Genomic DNA, 20436 nt, shown 5'->3' with positions numbered 1-20436 from the left:
ATAAAGACATTTTAGGCATGTAACTGAAAAATCCAGTACATCCATTGAAATGTGTTTTGCATTTGACGTAAGTAGATTAAAACAGTGTCCAGTTTTATGCTGTACATGTGTGAATAATGCAGTAAAAATAACCATAATTCTTAGCGATGGGAGTGAAGAGGTTTGTAATGTAATCATCTAACTGCAATTAATCTTTGCTTTGATTACTGGAAATAATCACATTATTGGTGCACATGTAAAAGTAGTTTGTAATAGAAACTGGGAGTGTGTGTGTGTGTGGGGGGGGGATAGTGTGTTTTTTCAGCATTTTATTTCAGTTGTATTATTTTAATATAATTTTTTTTTTTTGTCATTCTGCAGCCCTTTTTTGCAAAGCAATATGATGTTGTCTAAAAGCACAAAGAATACAAATCCATAATGTTATTTTTGATTTAAAATGGACCTTTCAAAGTATTTCAAAAGATCAAATAAAAGGCCTAAATATAATATATAATTATGAATATAGAACTGTATTTGTAAGGGATTGAGATCAGGTCGTAGGTGAACGGTCCGACCTGCAGTGGATGAAGTCGGGCACAGGGTTGTGTTGGCTAAAGCTGGCGGCGTCCAGGTCTCGGCAGATCTCCACATTATCACCGGCCAGCATCTGCACGGGCGTCACACACTCCTCCTCGAACACACGGCCCTGCAGCGACGCGCACAGCAGCAGCAAGAAGTCGTCTACACACAGAACAACAGAACCACAGTTAAACCACTGCAAGAAGTCGTCTACACACAGAAACACAGTTAAACCACAGTAAGAAGTCGTCTACACACAGAAACACAGTTAAACCTCAGCAAGAAGTCGTCTACACACAGAACCACAGTTAAACCTCAGCAAGAAGTCGTCTACACACAGAACCACAGTTAAACCTCAGCAAGAAGTCGTCTACACACAGAACCACAGTTAAACCTCAGCAAGAAGTCGTCTACACACAGAACCACAGTTAAACCACAGCAAGAAGTCGTCTACACACAGAACCACAGTTAAACCTCAGCAAGAAGTCGTCTACACACAGAACCACAGTTAAACCACAGCAAGAAGTCGTCTACACACAGAAACACAGTTAAACCACAGCAAGAAGTCGTCTACACACAGAACAACAGTTAAACCACAGCAAGAAGTCGTCTACACACAGAACCACAGTTAAACCACAGCAAGAAGTCGTCTACACACAGAACCACAGTTAAACCTCAGCAAGAAGTCGTCTACACACAGAACAACAGTTAAACCACAGCAAGAAGTCGTCTACACACAGAACCACAGTTAAAGCACAGCAAGAAGTCGTCTACACACAGAACCACAGTTAAACCACAGCAAGAAGTCGTCTACACACAGAACAACAGTTAAACCACAGCAAGAAGTCGTCTACACACAGAACCACAGTTAAAGCACAGCAAGAAGTCGTCTACACACAGAACCACAGTTAAACCACAGCAAGAAGTCGTCTACACACAGAACCACAGTTACACCACAGCAAGAAGTCGTCTACACACAGAACCACAGTTAAAGCACAGCAAGAAGTCGTCTACACACAGAACCACAGTTAAACCTCAGTAAGAAGTCGTCTACACACAGAACCACAGTTAAACCACAGCAAGAAGTCGTCTACACACAGAACCACAGTTAAAGCACAGCAAGAAGTCGTCTTCACACAGAGCCACAGTTAAAGCACAGCAAGAATTCGTCTACACACAGAACCACAGTTAAACCTCAGCAAGAAGTCGTCTACACACAGAACCACAGTTACACCACAGCAAGAAGTCGTCTACACACAGAGCCACAGTTAAACCACAGCAAGAAGTCCTCTACACACAGAACCACAGTTAAACCTCAGCAAGAAGTCCTCTACACACAGAACCACAGTTAAAGCACAGCAAGAAGTCGTCTACACACAGAACCACAGTTAAACCTCAGCAAGAAGTCGTCTACACACAGAACCACAGTTAAACCACAGCAAGAAGTCCTCTACACACAGAAACACAGTTAAACCTCAGCAAGAAGTCCTCTACACACAGAACCGCAGTTAAACCACAGCAAGAAGTCGTCTACACACAGAACCACAGTTAAACCACAGCAAGAAGTCGTCTACACACAGAACCACAGTTAAAGCACAGCAAGAAGTCGTCTACACACAGAACCACAGTTAAACCACAGCAAGAAGTCGTCTACACACAGAACCACAGTTAAACCACAGCAAGAAGTCCTCTACACACAGAAACACAGTTAAACCTCAGCAAGAAGTCGTCTACACACAGAACCACAGTTAAAGCACAGCAAGAAGTCGTCTACACACAGAACCACAGTTAAACCACAGCAAGAAGTCGTCTACACACAGAACCACAGTTAAAGCACAGCAAGAAGTCGTCTACACACAGAACCACAGTTAAACCACAGCAAGAAGTCGTCTACACACAGAACCACAGTTAAACCACAGCAAGAAGTTGTCTACACACAGAACCACAGTTAAACCACAGCAAGAAGTCGTCTACACACAGAACCGCAGTTAAACCTCAGCAAGAAGTCGTCTACACACAGAACCACAGTTAAACCTCAGCAAGAAGTCGTCTACACACAGAACCACAGTTAAACCACAGCAAGAAGTCGTCTACACACAGAACCACAGTTAAAGCACAGCAAGAAGTCGTCTACACACAGAACCACAGTTAAACCACAGGCAGGGACAATCTGGTGAATCGAATTTCTATGTTTTCTATTTCTAGTTATTTGGTTGTGTATTTCAGACAGAATCTACAAGAGTTTACGTTGAATTAAATGCCAGACACAGTTTATTGTGTAACCAAAATGCAAAATAACACAAGGAAATAGACATAAATAAGAACTTTATGCATTGTGTGGAACTTTTAATTATAAACAAGCCACTGGGACTCTTATTTTGAAATGACTATGCTTTACAATTATAAACTGTTTATTCAAAAAGATGAGAGAGATAAAATATGATAAAAAATCTGATTATGAGATTAACCCTAGGATGAATTTCATTTCAACACAAATTTGAGACCTGTTAGTGTCTTTACTCACACAGCAGGAAGAGTGAGTTGGGTTTGGTGTGGAAGTCGGGGAAGTAGAGCCACTTGATGACGTTGGAGTCCATGCTGGACGACGGGCTTCTCCACGGATAATCTGAACCACAGCAGACACAGACAGAAATACAGTCATGGTCATCTTCAAAACCATGAAATCAAAATAGGCAATTCTTGTTTTTATCTTTATTCTAAATGATTTATAAGTGCAGATCATTATTGTGTTCAATTCATTTTCTTGGTAATCTTGAATCAGAATAAGTTCCTCTTGCAGCATCTCTTCTCTTCTCTGATGATGAGGGCACTCACATGAGATCAGCCAATAGCAAACCACTACCATCTAATCAATTCCTCACAGACACAATCAAGCCCCGCCCACATCTGTTCTTGTCCCTGAAGAGTTTCAGTCGGATATACGACACAATCAGGGTTTGAAATTAACTTTTTCACTCACGGCCAATTTGGCTTCTAAATTTTGAAGGTACCGGCCATTCAGAACTTCCACTAACCCAAAAAAAAAAAAAAAAAAGGAAAGAAAGGAACCACCTTAACTACGTCACAGCTTATATATACTGTATATATATATATATATAAATTTGGTTTTCATACATTCATTTCTTATTTCATTTTTGTTACCCGCCACAGTTGATTTCTACTCGCATTTAGCGAGTGTTAATTTCAAACCCTGGACACAAAGAGAATAAAGGACTGTCTCAGTTAAAGCACACCTGATCACTCACTCACCTGTGCAGGCGGCGGGAGGGATGCCAATGCACATCAGGTACTGGAAGGAAAGCATGAAGGCCAGGAAATAGCAATACTTGGACCAGACGTGAGCGATGGCTTTCCTCCGACGCTGAAACATCACCGCTATCAGACCGAACGCGTGCAGCATGGCATAGAAATCCATCCGCTGGCCAATCACATTCACCGCTAGCAGAAAACAGGTCTGGAGCAGCAACATGCAGACAAGCTTTTCAAATTAGGATAATAATGGGTTTCAGTCAAGTCAAGTCACATTCATTTATATAGCTCTTTTAACAATATAGATTGTTTCAAAGCAGCTTTACAGCGATAATAGGAAACAGAATAAGCTTTAGAATAAAGTTATTGTTCAGCTAAAGTTAGTTTTGATTGATTCACTTCCGTTGCAAAGATCACTACACACACAAATTAAAATTCAATATCCATCACGTATCCCTGATCCATTATATTGTGGTTTATCTGTCTCAAGAGTGTGTTAGCAATCTGAGCTTCAGCTGATTATCTATTAGAGACCATCCAGGTGGGACGGGATCCTGCATAGTAAATCAGTGTCTGGACTAAACTAAAACTGGCCCCTAAAAGGATGAACACGATTTTGCCAAGTAGGACATGTTGCTGGATCAATCAAACATAAGCCGCGTGTCCATTACCCTTCAAACTGCGCAAATTGAAATTGCGAATAAAAAATACGCCCAATGGAAACGATCGCTTTTACGATCACATGAAGAGGATTTGCAGGCAGTTCGAAAAGGGAATATTTCGCAAAACTGCAATGGATCGCATAACATCGGTTCATGGAAACGTCGTCATTCTGCAATAGATTTTATCGACATTTAGAAAATATTGCAAAAGTTTTGTGCAAATCTGTAATGGAAACAGTTATAGTCCGAACGCTAAATGTAACTCCAGCCCTAAGCCTTATCCTACAGCAATCCCTACAATCAGTAATGTTGCTTTAGGATCAACAAATACTAATCCAGGAACATATCCACTATAGTGGCACTATAATATATCAATGTCAGACAGATTTTTAACTGCTGTTCAACAGTTTGGGGACAAAAAAAAATGCATTAAATTGATCATAAGTGACAGTAAAGACATTTATAAAAAATTATATTTCAAATAAATGCTGTTCTTTTGAACTTCCTATTCATCAAAGAATACTGAAAAATAAAATCCATCAGTTTCCACAAAGATATGAAGCTGTTTTAAACATTGATAATAATCATAAATGTTTATTGAGCATCAAATCATCATATTAGAGTGATTTGTGAAGGATCATGTGACACTGAAGACTGGAGTAATGATTCTGAAAATTCAGCTTTGATCACAGGAATAAATTACACTTTACTATATATTCACATAGAAAACAGATGTTTTACATTATACTAATATTTCACTGTTTTTGCTGTATTTCTGATCAAATAAACGCAGCCTTGGTGAGCAGAAGAGACTTCTGTCATAAAAAATCTTACCGACCGCAAATTTTTAAAAGGTATTTACTCACTGATTAGCATAATGATGGAATTACCTCAAGACCAAATTTGTAGAAAAAGTAGTTGATGAAATATTTGGCGCAGTTGACGATGCCGTCGTCCAGATGTTGCCGTGTGATGTTGTGAAATATGGTTCTTGTGACTGGAGGCGTGAGGTTGCTTTTCATTCGGTAGAAATCCTGGTGACGGTAAATTGTCACCTCAAACGCCAAGAGGGCCAGCATCAGTAAATTATTCTGTGTGGGGGAAATAAAGGTTAAGGACGTTAAGGACGATTGCAGGTTAAAGGTGAAGTATAGTTTATGTGGAATTACAAAAATACAGCATTTATTTAAAAAATGTGCAAACCCAAACCTGAGTAGAGACTCTCAATGTTTATATGGTGCCACGTGACAGCCCCATATAGGCTGAGCTATGCAGTCAGTACCGGATACAGAACTGATTAGTTCATCTTTTGAGTCTTCGGGTTCGAGTCATTCGTTCATCACGTGACAAAAGAACGAAAGACTCAGAAGACTCAGACCTGAAGACTCGAGAGGTGAACTAATCATTTTCTGTGTCCAGTACATAACCCATAGGATGGTGCGCATGTGCGGTCAACACAAAATGAACGAATCACTCTCTGAGACGACTCCGTAGTCCTGAGTCATATTAAAGATTCGTTCAAAATGAATGAATCGTTCATGACTGATCCATCACTGGTTGTTGGATGAGCACGAACGATGTAGAGTGAAGTATGGTGTACATGAATACACGGGTGATCGATTCACTTCTGATGTGTGTCTTTGAGTGTGTGTACGTACCCTCAGGTTCTCCAGTACTGGAGAGAACTTTCTGAGTCCGATCCAGTTGGCCGGGTCCACGGGGCCGCTGTAGAGAAGAGACTTGGCCATGTCCAACCTCTGCGCCTCGGTGTAGTTATCAGGCTTCAGGAGAGAACCAGACACTGGCTCGTTTACATGCACAACTTCTGTTTCAATCGGACTGAATTCATTCTGACTGATGAATCTGAATGTAGTGTTTACATGAAAGCTAAACATGTGATCGGGTCGATGTGTGCGTTTATATGTCACAAAATTCAAATCGGAATACATTTTTTAACATGCGCACACTGCACAAATATACAGTGTTTCCCGCTGTTTACGCATGATAACCATTCTCCTACATCGGTTCTTTATTTGTTTTATACATCAGACTTGATATTTATCCAGATCTGGTCTTAATTTGGAGACGGTTAACATACGCTTAACAAATATGCTTATATTTATAATGCTATAAAAATGGAGGAGGATTATAGGAGGACGAGACACTCGTTTATATGAACACTTTATTCAACAGGAACAACAGCTCATTCAGCGCGTCACACATCATTGCGCTATTTCTACGTCATTACGCTATTTCTACGTCATTACGCTATTTCTACGTCATTACGCTATTTCTAAATCATTACGCTATTTCTACGTCATTGCGCTATTTCTACGTCATTACGCTATTTCAACTTCATTGCGCTATTTCTACGTCATTACGCTATTTCTACGTCATTACGCTATTTCTACGTCATTGCGCAATTTCAACTTCATTACGCTATTTCTACGTCATTACGCTATTTCAACGTTATTACGCTATTTCTAAATCATTACGCTATTTCTACGTCATTACGCTATTTCTACGTCATTACGCTATTTCTACGTCATTACACTATTTCTAAATCATTACACTATTTCTACGTCATTACACTATTTCTAAGTCATTGCGCTATTTCAACTTCATTACGCTATTTCTACATCATTACGCTATTTCTAAGTCATTACGCTATTTCTAAATCATTACGCTATTTCTACGTCATTACGCTATTTCTACGTCATTACACTTTTTCTACGTCATTGCGCTATTTCAACTTCATTACGCTATTTCAACGTCATTACGCTATTTCTACATCATTACGCTATTTCTAAATCATTACACTATTTCTACGTCATTATGCTATTTCAACTTCATTACGCTATTCTACATCATTACGCTATTTTAACGTCATTGCGCTATTTCAACTTCATTACGCTATTTCTACATCATTACGCTATTTCAACGACATTGCGCTATTTCTACGTCATTACGCTATTTCTACGTCATTACGCTATTTCTACGTCATTACACTATTTCTAAATCATTACACTATTTCTACGTCATTACACTATTTCTAAGTCATTGCGCTATTTCAACTTCATTACGCTATTTCTACATCATTACGCTATTTCTAAGTCATTACGCTATTTCTAAATCATTACGCTATTTCTACGTCATTACGCTATTTCTACGTCATAACGCTATTTCTACGTCATTACACTATTTCTACGTCATTGCGCTATTTCAACTTCATTACGCTATTTCTACGTCATTATGCTATTTCAACTTCATTACGCTATTCTACATCATTACGCAATTTTAATGTCATTGCGCTATTTCAACTTCATTACGCTATTTCTACATCATTACGCTATTTCAACGACATTGCGCTATTTCTACATTACGCTATTTCTAAGTCATTACGCTATTTCTGAATCATTACGCTATTTCTACGTCATTACGCTATTTCTACGTCATTACACTATTTCTACGTCATTGCGCTATTTCAACTTCATTACGCTATTTCTACGTCATTACGCTATTTCTAAGTCATTATGCTATTTCTAAATCATTACGCTATTTCTACGTCATTATGCTATTTCAACTTCATTACGCTATTCTACATCATTACGCTATTTTAACGTCATTGCGCTATTTCAACTTCATTACGCTATTTCTACATCATTACGCTATTTCAACGACATTGCGCTATTTCTACGTCATTACGCTATTTCACCGTCAATTATGCTATTTAAACGTCATTACGCTATTTCAACTTCATTACGCTATTTCAACATCATTACACAATTTTTACGTCATTACTATGTCATTACGCTATTTCTACGTCATTACGCTATTTCAACTTCATTACGCTATTTCAACATCATTACACTATTTCTACGTCATTGCTATGTCATTACGCTATTTCTACGTCATTACGCTATTTCAACTTCATTAAGCTATTTCAACATCATTACGCTATTTCAACTTCATTACGCTATTTCAACATCATTACACTATTTCTACGTCATTACGCTATTTCTACGTCATTACGCTATTTCTACGTCATTATGCTATTTCAACTTCATTACGCTATTCTACATCATTACGCTATTTTAACGTCATTGCGCTATTTCAACTTCATTACGCTATTTCTACATCATTACGCTATTTCAACGACATTGCGCTATTTCTACGTCATTACGCTATTTCTACGTCATTACGCTATTTCTACGTCATTACACTATTTCTAAATCATTACACTATTTCTACGTCATTACACTATTTCTAAGTCATTGCGCTATTTCAACTTCATTACGCTATTTCTACATCATTACGCTATTTCTAAGTCATTACGCTATTTCTAAATCATTACGCTATTTCTACGTCATTACGCTATTTCTACGTCATTACACTATTTCTACGTCATTGCGCTATTTCAACTTCATTACGCTATTTCTACGTCATTACGCTATTTCTACGTCATTACGCTATTTCTAAATCATTACGCTATTTCTACGTCATTATGCTATTTCAACTTCATTACGCTATTCTACATCATTACGCTATTTTAATGTCATTGCGCTATTTCAACTTCATTACGCTATTTCTACATCATTACGCTATTTCAACGACATTGCGCTATTTCTACATCATTACGCTATTTCTAAGTCATTACGCTATTTCTGAATCATTACGCTATTTCTACGTCATTACGCTATTTCTACGTCATTACACTATTTCTACGTCATTGCGCTATTTCAACTTCATTACGCTATTTCTACGTCATTACGCTATTTCTAAGTCATTATGCTATTTCTAAATCATTACGCTATTTCTACGTCATTATGCTATTTCAACTTCATTACGCTATTCTACATCATTACGCTATTTTAACGTCATTGCGCTATTTCAACTTCATTACGCTATTTCTACATCATTACGCTATTTCAACGACATTGCGCTATTTCTACGTCATTACGCTATTTCACCGTCAATTATGCTATTTAAACGTCATTATGCTATTTCAACTTCATTACGCTATTTCAACATCATTACACTATTTTTACGTCATTACTATGTCATTACGCTATTTCTACGTCATTACGCTATTTCAACTTCATTACGCTATTTCAACATCATTACACTATTTCTACGTCATTGCTATGTCATTACGCTATTTCTACGTCATTACGCTATTTCAACTTCATTAAGCTATTTCAACATCATTACGCTATTTCAACTTCATTACGCTATTTCAACATCATTACACTATTTCTACGTCATTACGCTATTTCTACGTCATTACGCTATTTCTACGTCATTACACTATTCTACATCATTACGATATTTTAACGTCATTGCGCTATTTCAACTTCATTACGCTATTTCTACATCATTACGCTATTTCAACGACATTGCGCTATTTCTACGTCATTACGCTATTTCAACATTATTACACTATTTCTACGTCATTACTATGTCATTACGCTATTTCTACGTCATTACGCTATTTCAATTTCATTACGCTATTTCAACATCATTACACTATTTCTCGTCATTACGCTATTTCAACTTCATTAAGCTATTTCAACTTCATTACGCTATTTCAACTTCATTAAGCTATTTCAACTTCATTACGCTATTTCAACTTCATTAAGCTATTTCAACTTCATTACGCTATTTCAACATCATTACACTATTTCTCGTCATTACTATGTCATTACGCTATTTCTACGTCATTACGCTATTTCAACTTCATTAAGCTATTTCAACTTCATTACGCTATTTCAACTTCATTACGCTATTTCAACATCATTACGTCATTACTATGTCATTATGCTATTTCACCGTCAATTACGTTATTTCTACGTCATTATGCTATTTCTACGTCATTACGCTATTTCTACGTCATTGCACATGTGCAGTCCTCTCAGTTTTGGTTTTCAATCCGATGAAGTGTTTACATGTTCTGTCGATCGGATTAGAAAAGGAATAAACAACCCTTTCAATCCGATGGAAATTTCGTCGGATCGATTAACGGATTAACGGATTATTTGGTTGCATGTAAACGTAGCCAATGAGAATGAGCATTTCCACTTCACACATGTACTGAGGGGTGCAAGTGTCTCACCATACTGCAGGTTTTTGAATATGTGGAAGGGTTAATGGAGGTGAGCTGGTACAGCATCTTGCAGACGATGATGACGCAGGTCCACACGGTACACACACTCGACGCCAGCGATCTGAACTGGGTGAACGGCAGAGCGAAGGCCCAGCTCACCAGGAACACGTAGTTAAACAGCGACACCTGAGAACGACACGTTTCTGCTGATGATCAACCCTTTACACACTACAGAATCGCCACTGACTAATAAAAACATGTATAAATATATGAATGTACATTTTGTCATTTCTTTTTGAAAAAAAAAAAGTCATAATAAAAAAAACAAGAAAGAATAGCATTTACAGCCATTTATATGATATCAATAGAAACAGTGAGCTGTGAAGACGGTAAGTGAAAAATCAGAGCGTTCAAGTTTAAGTACAGTAAGTGAAAATATATCTGTGCTAAACTTATTCTTATCCCCCAACTCACTAGCAAGTGAAATATAACAGGTTATTAGCCAATGGCAAATGATAGACATTATTTAGTCATATATGCGAGTGAGTTACTCGCAATATAGAGAGTTGATGATGCAAAACTTGGCAGATGTTGACAGTTGTTGCAGGTTTTTGGCTGGTCTGACATGGTCTACCAACTGACTTGACCAAGGTGGTTCCCGTACATGTCTTAAAGGGATAGTTCACCCAAAAAATTAGCCCATGATTTACTCACCCTGAAGTCATCCTAGGTGTATATGACTCTTCTTTCAGACGAATACAATCAGAGTTATATTAAAAAATATCCTGGCAGACGGTCATACGCATCGACTTGCACCAAAAGAGTAACACATGAACTTGACGCACAACGTAAAATATGGATATTTTTCTTACATGAACGTTTCGCTTCACTTCAGAAGGCCTTTATTAACCCCTGCAGAGCCGTTTCGAGTACTTTTATCACAGATGGATGCGCTTTGATGGACTTCCAAAAACATAAACCCATTGACTCCCATTATAAAGCTTGGAAGAGCCAGGATATTTTATATTATATTAATATAACTGGAGTTATATTTTTTAATATAACTCTGATTGTATTCGTCTGAAAGAAAAATGTCATATACACCTAGGATGACTTCAGGGTGAGTAAATCATGGGCTAATTTTCATTTTTGGGTGAACTATCCCTTTCAGAGCACTTTTTGCATCGCTTTGCGGCGTTCACCTCTTTGACTGAGACCCAGATGATGTAGGAGGAGACAATCTTGATGATGTGGAGCTCCAGGATCCACCAGATGAAGAGCTGAAGCTTCTGCACGTACTCCAGGAACTTCAGGAACAACACCGTCAGACGCTCCACCACCAGATGCCACTTATTCCTCAGCTCTTCACAAGAGAAACAAACATGCATTGTTTAAGATTATGCATAGTATTAGACGACCAATAAAAAAAAGTAACAAGTCAATACCATATGAGTTTTAAAAGGTTAGTAAATTGATATTAAATATTCAGGATCTGGGCTTGACATTAACACCTGCCAATCACCCAAAAGCGTGTGTATTTCAGCAGTGGCGTGTAACGCAGTCACTCCTATGTCTCTTTGATGGGTTGAATTTGATATATACAGTAATTTATAAATTTTTCAATTTTAGACTTTTAAAAAGGCATCTGAAATAATAAACTAAGTGCAATATAGTGTTGTCAAAAATAGAGATTTTTTGATACATATCGATGCTGAAATATCAAAATAGATCCACGATACCAGCAGTTCTTTCTCTCCGACAGCGAGTGACACACAACCCCGCCTCTCCTCACTCACTCGATTCATTTGCTACGGATGAATATTTTTGTTATTACAGGGCTTGAATTTGGTCGTGCGATTGCATGTATTGTGCATAATTTCACTCATTCCTGCAGATTTAGTGCTCACACCCAAAGTACACGCACATCTCTCAGAACTAAATTGAGTTCTTTTTCACTGCTTATTGCGCTTAAACAGTCAAATACACACAAAATAATGTCAAAATGCCAGTCTTGACGAATCTTCACGTAAACACAGTCAGTTATGGTTAAGTGAACATAAACAGTTGAGAAAGAAAAAGCACGTGTAACAGTATAATGGATCCGTGCATCAGGTCTTAAAGTGACAGCAACCTAATATTCCTACTGCCAAATTATGAGATAGTATTAAAAATATCTATATGGCAGTTTTCCTAATGGTATCAATGTCAAGATTGTGGTCAGTGAAAATGCTGAGTGGCTAGAAACTTTGGAAAACCACTGGTGAGCAAAAAAGTTGTTTGATTGACTCTACTCTAAAAACTGAAAATGCATTCCAGTTCGCATACTTATGCACTATTCTGAGCCATTTTATGATTTCAAATAGTGTGTTCCTACCAAAACATTTCAACAATAAATAGTGCACTTTAAATACCCAGATGATGCACTTCACGTTCATGTACAAAACCCCCCCCCCTGAAAACACAGCTTTAAATTCGCAGCAGAAGAAGAGAGGCTGTTAGACTTCAACATCGAACCACAAAAACATTGAACCACAAAAACTAGGCGGGAAAGTACATAGTGCATAGTATAAGTGCAAAGTGTATAATGAATGCATCATTTGGGACACAACTTGAGTAGTAAATTAAAAAGCACTCAAATTAAAATATGAATAAATACTACAATAGTATAAAACACACGTGTAAAGTAATGCAGGTCTGCACTGTGCTTCACATGTGCAGAAAACATCACATCCACCGGACATGTTTGTGAAGGCGAGGGATGTCTTTCAGCTGTCAGCTGTTTCCAGGACGATCAGGAAAATAATGTCCCTGTACACAGCAACACTCACAGAGCCATCCGTCAACATTACGACACAGGAGCCGAGCTCAGACATCTCAGGGAGCGCCACAAAACAGACAATAATGGCTCAAATATTTCCAATCTCGAAACGGTCATAAAACACCGACACCCGTGGATGAATCACAGCGACTTGCTTTTGACGTGTTTATGAAATACATAAAGCACAAGTGTTTGAGTAACTACACTTTAGAAAGCCAAAGTTTGTCCTGTTGTGGAATGTGTATCTCCACACACAGAAACACAGCTGCTACACACTAAATAATAATAATAATGCACACAAAAGAAACCGCACAAAAGAATAAAAACATGAATTAGCTCTCAAAACTCCTTTTGAATATAGAGAGAAAAGTTTGGAAATCAAATGCTTATTTCCCTCTCTGAAAAACGTTGTAAGTATATAGTCTTTATTCAGTCGAGTTATAAGCAGGAATTTAATACGCCGGTGTGAAAGACAGCACATCGGCTCTTCCTTAGGCCCGACTGTAAAAGTGTTTACACATTAAACAAGTCTAGACATATTTATCCCGCTCTGTTTACTCTGTCCTGCCCCGTCAGGCCAATAAAAGCCTCTTCCAGTTGTATTGCTACAGTGAGAGCAAACAATATAAATTCAGATTTTTATAGTGCGTTTCATTCAAGCCAGGATATAAAGTATTATTTGGTCTTGTAATTTAATTTAATATGTTTAAAGGGCACCATCTGCAGGGATATGCTCTAGTTTCACTGCATTATGTTAAATGAACAGGTTTATTTTCTTATTTTTAAAGAGCTCTTTCACAAAGTCTTGTTTTTGTGAAGGTTTTCCTGCTTGAATGTTGATTATTCTCCTCATATTCTCCATTGTTGCGGCTCCTCTCTTCCCAGTCTGTCAGTAACGCTCTGTTTACTTCCTGTCTCTATGAAGCCCCTCCTTCTGAAAATTGGTGCTCTTTGATTGGTGCTCTGATTAGCAGTGTGTTGTGATTGGTCGAGCGCTTCGAGTGTGTTTGGGAAATGTTCCGCCCCTTACCATAACCGCCAGTTTAACACACTACTAACTAACTCAACCAGGCCCCACCCCTTTATTCTGCGTATGAATTATTATAATGAGGAATATTGTGACGTGTTCGTTCCCGGAAGAAACTCAAGACTACAATGGAGGCGTTTCAGGAGTTCAGGAACACTGACACTGATATAGAAAAGAACTGGAGCTTGTTCATCCTCAAACTGCAACATTACACATTAAAGAAAGATGAACATGGGAAAAAATTGATTGTTTTTAAAAAGTACGGATCTCTAACTGGTCACTAATGCTGTGTAACATGAGCTGATGGTAAACTGCACTTCCGCGAAGTTCAAACTACCTGATCCCTGGTCTGGCACCGGATCCGGCATCATCTGGCAGGTGTAGCTTTCAGGAATGACGTGCGGCTCAGATTTCTCCTCCTCCTCGTCCATTTGTTTGAGATCATCCTCCTCTTTCTCCAGGTCTACCGTCTCCTCATCCTCCGCCTGGCTCACGCTGGAGCCGAGCGTGGGTTTGACCATGGAGATATCAGCCAGACTGCCGTCCAGATGCACCAGCCTGGAAATCAAGGAGCATCATCTGTTTAATCGTGAATGATGAAACTATGCACTGATTCACATTCATTTTTACACAATTAAAAATAAAAAAGCTGAGAGAAAAAAAGTATTGAACACTTTTTGTGTGTGCAACTGATCAATCAGAAATAAAGACTGAAAACAAAGACAGAATTCATAAATTATATTTATATTATCATTATTTTATTTTGATTATGATAATATTTATTATATTATGATTATATTACCATTAATAAAAATGATAATACATCATTTTGATATTATTAGATTATTAAACCCTCCAGAATAATAACAATAATAAGAAACTATTATTATTATTATATTATAATTTACAATAATATTATAAATAATTAAGTACATATTGATAATTTTCACAGCATTAAGTGGTAACACTTTATTTTACAGCGTCCTTGTAACATATGTTACATGTACTTACCATAGTAATAACAGTAAATTATGCATAATTACATGCAACTAACCCTCAACCAAACAATAATCCTACCATAACCCTATAGTTAGTACATGTAGTTAATTAATATTACTCAGTACTTAAATATATAATTACACTGTAACAATGACTCCTTAAAATAAAATGTAACCCATTAGACTAAATCATGGCCTTTTGTATTATAATTATAAAGTAAAAACATTAGTTACATAAAAAACCGACATGAAAAAGTGACATATAAAAACATAATTAAATAATTAGTGCATGTATTTGTATGACAATTTATTGTAACATAATTGTGACAGGCCTAATGATGATATCAAAATTGAGTCAAACATGCACATTATGAGAAGATCTGTTTTTCAGCAACTCATTGACCCCTAAAACATGACGCTAAAGCTCCCAGCGTCACAGGAATGCTTCAAAAGCAACATTGTTAATTTCCTGGAGTCTGAGTCCAGATCCCAGTCCAACTGGGAATGTGTTGCTGGACTTGAAAACGGCTGTCAACTCACAATCTCCAGTCTGAGCTTGAGCAGCTCTGGAAAGAAGAGCGGGAACACAACGGCAGTGGCCAGACAATTTTTTATTTATTTAATATTCCTCATTTGCATAATTAATATGCAGAATAAAGGGGCGGGGCCTGGTTGAGTTAGTTAGTAGTGTGTTAAACTGGCGGTTATGGTAAGGGGCGGGACATTTCCCAAACACACTTGAAGTGCTCGACCAATCACAACACACTGCTCCAGCCGACCAATCAGAGCACAGTGTGCTTTTCAGAGGGAGGGGCTTCATAGAGACAGGAACTAAACAGGGCTGTGTTTCCCGAAAGCATCGTTAGCCAACTATTGTCGCAAGTTCCGTCGTTATCAGCAGTTCAACGAGTCGGTGTTTCCTGAAATCAGTTCTAACGAACATTCGCGAACAGCATCGCAGAGTTGTGTGTTTGAGCGACAGATCTCCTGTGGTTAGAAGCAGAGTTTCTAGTTTGCATGACATGTGGACTCAATAAATCCTGATCTTGAGCAAATTAAGCAAGCTGACATTCAGTGCAATCTGTGTCTTTAATTTAGAATACATACAAATGTCATTTACGTCTTTTCAAGTATTGTACGACGCCCGTCCAACACTTTAACTTTGTGACGTGAAGGAGCGCGACTGTACCTGGAGATCGTGCTCTTCTGTTTGTCGGCCACAGATTTGATGTCGGTGAGCTCCAGGAACCGCTCGTGGAAGTAGTGCAGATGTAGGATACACACCAGCAGGAACGAAGTGGGAATGAAGATGCGAGTGAACAGAGCCGGAACCGAGAACTTCTCCAGACCGAGATCTTCCAGCCTGCGCAGAGCACGAGCTCAGTTATCACACCACAATCTGCCATATCGTGAATACATCAAACCATGCATCATCACTGCACAAATATTAGTCCATGTACAGTCAAACCAAAAATGATTCAGACACCAGATGTCTTTTTTTTTTTTTTTTCACTAGTGTGTGCAGGACACTATAGTTCATTTATGTAAGTGAGGAGAGCAAAATAAAGTAAACTGAGACATATTATACCCAATAATTCTTCATACAGTGACTACCAGTGACATTTATACAAATGTCGGACCAAAAATGATTGGGACACTTTGAGCTGATCATGTTTTGCTGAAGTGTTTTGTCTTTAATTGCTAATGCTCTTTTTACACACAGACTGAACACAATGAAGCATTGCTTGGTGATTGGTTGAGCTAAACTGGTATTATCTAATTGTGTAGTTAAATTTAACAGCTGACAGATATTCAACATAATTCATGTGTGAGACAGTCTAACAGAAGGACGGACAAAACCAGTCAAACTGAGTTCATAACTCTGAGTTCTTATCATATTTTATTATAATTATTGAGTGATAATGTGAGAAATGTTGAAGGTGTCTGAATAAATGTGTGTTTGACTGTAGAAGATGTCTGAAAAGCATACTTCTCTCTGCTCATGCCAGTCATGTTGGACCACACGTTTATGGAGGACTCGAACTGGAAAGTGTAGACCAGAATAAGCACCAGCATGGTGTAAACCACCACTGACATCCAGAAATACTTCAGCATCCATCGCCACCTCTCATAGTGCAACTGCAACAAGAGTCGCACAATATATCAGCTGACTTTAATTATAATGATATGTGACGACATAAAAAAAAAACAGACATAAAACAAACAAATGACACAAACTAAAAAACAAACGGAGAGATGATACAGTAACAGTAGAAAACTGACAGTAGGCAAACGGACGATAAAGAAACAAAAACAAATAGATGACAGACAAAAGACAAGGCAAACAAACAAATGGATGAAAAAAACAAACAAAAAACAAATGGATGATAAACAAACAAAACAAAAATACATGACAGTCAAACAAAACGAACAAATGGACAATAAACAAACTAAAAACAAACAGATGAGGCAAAAAAAACAAAAAAACAAAAACAAATGAATGATAAACAAACAAAAAACTAAAATATTATAGGCAAACAAAACACTATGGATGATAAACAAACAAAAAATAGGTTAGAAAAACAAAAACAAAAATATGATAGACAAACACAAAACAAATGGATGATAAACAAACAAACAAACAGATGATAAATAAACAAAAAAAAACAATGATAAATACAAACAAGTAAGGGTTAATGCCTGATGAGGTGTCCATTGTCAGGTATTAATGGACGACAGCGAGGCGTGAACCGTCCGACGCGCAGCGGATATATTGTTTATATACAAACAATAACTTGGTTTCGGAGATATTTATAGTCCGCTCAGCTCGTAGAACCCTTCAGTTTTGTTTTGATACAATAAATTGTAAACGGATACTTTGACTGTCTGTTGCTATGGTTACTCACAGCTGATGTAGCCAGCGCATTTATTTATTAATTTCGAACGGTAAACAGTCAGTTTCACCAGAACTCCTTTACTAGGTGTCTAATGGACACCCTGCAGCCAATCAGAATCGAGTATTCACCCAGACCATGGTATAAAAACAAATAGATGATAGACAAACAAAACAAACAGATGACACAAAAAGACAGCAGACAAAACAAAACAACAAACAAAATATAAAGTAGACATAAAAAAAAAATCCACATTGATCTATTAATTTCTATACTGTTTCTTACTGTCATTACTATAAAACAGCGCTTAAATGCTGTTATTTGTAAACATTCCAGTGATGATTAATCTATCAGAGAGAGTGTACTAGAGTTACTGTAGTGTATCAGAGCTGCAGAGCACAACACACACCTGATAAAGTGCTACGCAAAACAGAAACATCATCATGTAAATGATCTTGTACATGACGATGCGTCCCTCAAAGCTAACGAAGAAGAACATTCCTCCACAGATGTAGATCCAGTATTTGTTGAACATGGCCATGACTGTCCGTCCCAACACATCCATCATCTCTCGGTGTCCACCGGCCTCGTGCTCCAGCCCCTCTACAACACACACACACACACACACACACACACACACACACACACACACACACTCACACACACACACACACACACACACACACACACACACAGACAGACACACACACACACACACACACACACACACACACACACACACACACACACACACAGACAGACAGACACAGACACAGACACAGACACAGACACAGACACACACACACACACACACACACACACACACACACACACACACACACACAAAGATTTAAGCTTATTAGCACAATAGACCTCGGAACTCAGAAACCAGATTTATATATATATATATATATATATATATATATAAATATATATAAATTTGTAACCCTTATTTTAATAATATTACAATATTTGTGAAATTAATAAGCAGTGAGATGGCCAGTTTCATTACTCTCCATATTACAAATATTTGGGGATATCTGGGATGCAAAAGATAACAAATTTATGATACACACAAAATTGTTTTTGGAAACGGCTCAAAGGCAGATTTCTTTTGCTATGCAACAATGAGTTTATTTAAGGATGATATCTTCAGCACTCCATGTTATCAGTGAAAGGCCAACTGCATGGAAATACACTGGACTATGTAAACGTTTTTAACACATTTTCTCTCTGTCGATACGTGGATGGAAGCTTGGCTTGAAATGCATATTTTAGCCAAATCACCCCTTGACACTAAGTAGGACTGACTTAATTTAATCGCAAAGTTAAACAAGTTAAATCAGACAACCCGACCAACTATGCCATGTTTATGGCATTTCCCAAAGAAACAGAACAAAATAAGCATTTCTTGGAGCAGCAACACAACAAATGAGTGGCCAACATGATGTCTCTCTCACCGAGTGTGTGTCCCTCCACCTTGACGTCACACAGAAGGGTTTCATCTGTCTTTCTCTCTCTCCTCTCAGTCAAAAACTGTCTCAGCAACAGCCAGAAACTGAGGAGGCACAGAGTCTGCAGACACAAACACACTTTACATTATTCAAGTCAAACAATGAGAGTATTCATTCACAAGAGTCTGGCTGTGTCCACAACTCAATACTCTCTTAAGTTGGTGCATGTTTAGAGTACTTGTTTTGAATAAGTAATTACTTTGCGATAGCTAATATGAAAGCTTCACTGTCATTCATATGGAATACTGTATTATTTATTATAAATGATTTATTCGTGCACATTATTGTGTTAAATTCCTGTTCCTGGTAATCTTGAATCAGAATAAGTTCCTCTTGCAGCATCTCTTCTCTTCTCTTCTCTGATGATGAGGGCGGGGCTTTAACCTGTCACTCACATGAGATCAGCCAATAGCAAACCACAACCATCCAATCAGTTCCTCACAGACACAATCAAGCCCCGCCCACATCTGTTCTTGTTCCTGAAGCGTTTCACTCGGATATACGACACAATAGAGGAGAAAAGACCAGTGCAACTACAGTTCTCTTACGAGAGGTTCTCTCGTATTGCGTAAGTTAGCTTACGCTATGGGAA

The 20436-nt window shown here is 37.9% G+C and overlaps 1 protein-coding gene across 4 annotated transcripts in view; it reads right to left on the bottom strand.

The window, feature by feature from the left end:
• The window catches only part of piezo2a (piezo-type mechanosensitive ion channel component 2a), a 190527-nt gene that overhangs the window by 55389 nt on the left and 114702 nt on the right, over positions 1 to 20436 (bottom strand). For all 4 annotated transcript variants that reach the window (XM_082183793.1, XM_082183795.1, XM_082183794.1 and 1 more), the window contains 12 exons: positions 19791 to 19905; positions 18740 to 18933; positions 17427 to 17575; positions 16626 to 16799; positions 14776 to 14996; positions 11796 to 11956; positions 10603 to 10779; positions 6149 to 6271; positions 5381 to 5581; positions 3829 to 4033; positions 3083 to 3184; positions 555 to 720 (listed from right to left, as the gene is read on the bottom strand). In XM_082183793.1, the coding sequence (XP_082039919.1) occupies positions 555 to 720; positions 3083 to 3184; positions 3829 to 4033; positions 5381 to 5581; positions 6149 to 6271; positions 10603 to 10779; positions 11796 to 11956; positions 14776 to 14996; positions 16626 to 16799; positions 17427 to 17575; positions 18740 to 18933; positions 19791 to 19905 (1988 nt within the window). The remainder of the gene's footprint in view (positions 1 to 554; positions 721 to 3082; positions 3185 to 3828; positions 4034 to 5380; positions 5582 to 6148; positions 6272 to 10602; positions 10780 to 11795; positions 11957 to 14775; positions 14997 to 16625; positions 16800 to 17426; positions 17576 to 18739; positions 18934 to 19790; positions 19906 to 20436) is intronic.

Source organism: Leuciscus leuciscus, assembly GCF_965113295.1.
Source record: "Leuciscus leuciscus genome assembly, chromosome: 11".
Lineage (NCBI taxonomy): Eukaryota > Metazoa > Chordata > Actinopteri > Cypriniformes > Leuciscidae > Leuciscus > Leuciscus leuciscus.
The sequence above is the reverse complement of the archived record's forward strand: the minus strand, read 5'-3'. Positions and strand labels throughout refer to the sequence as shown.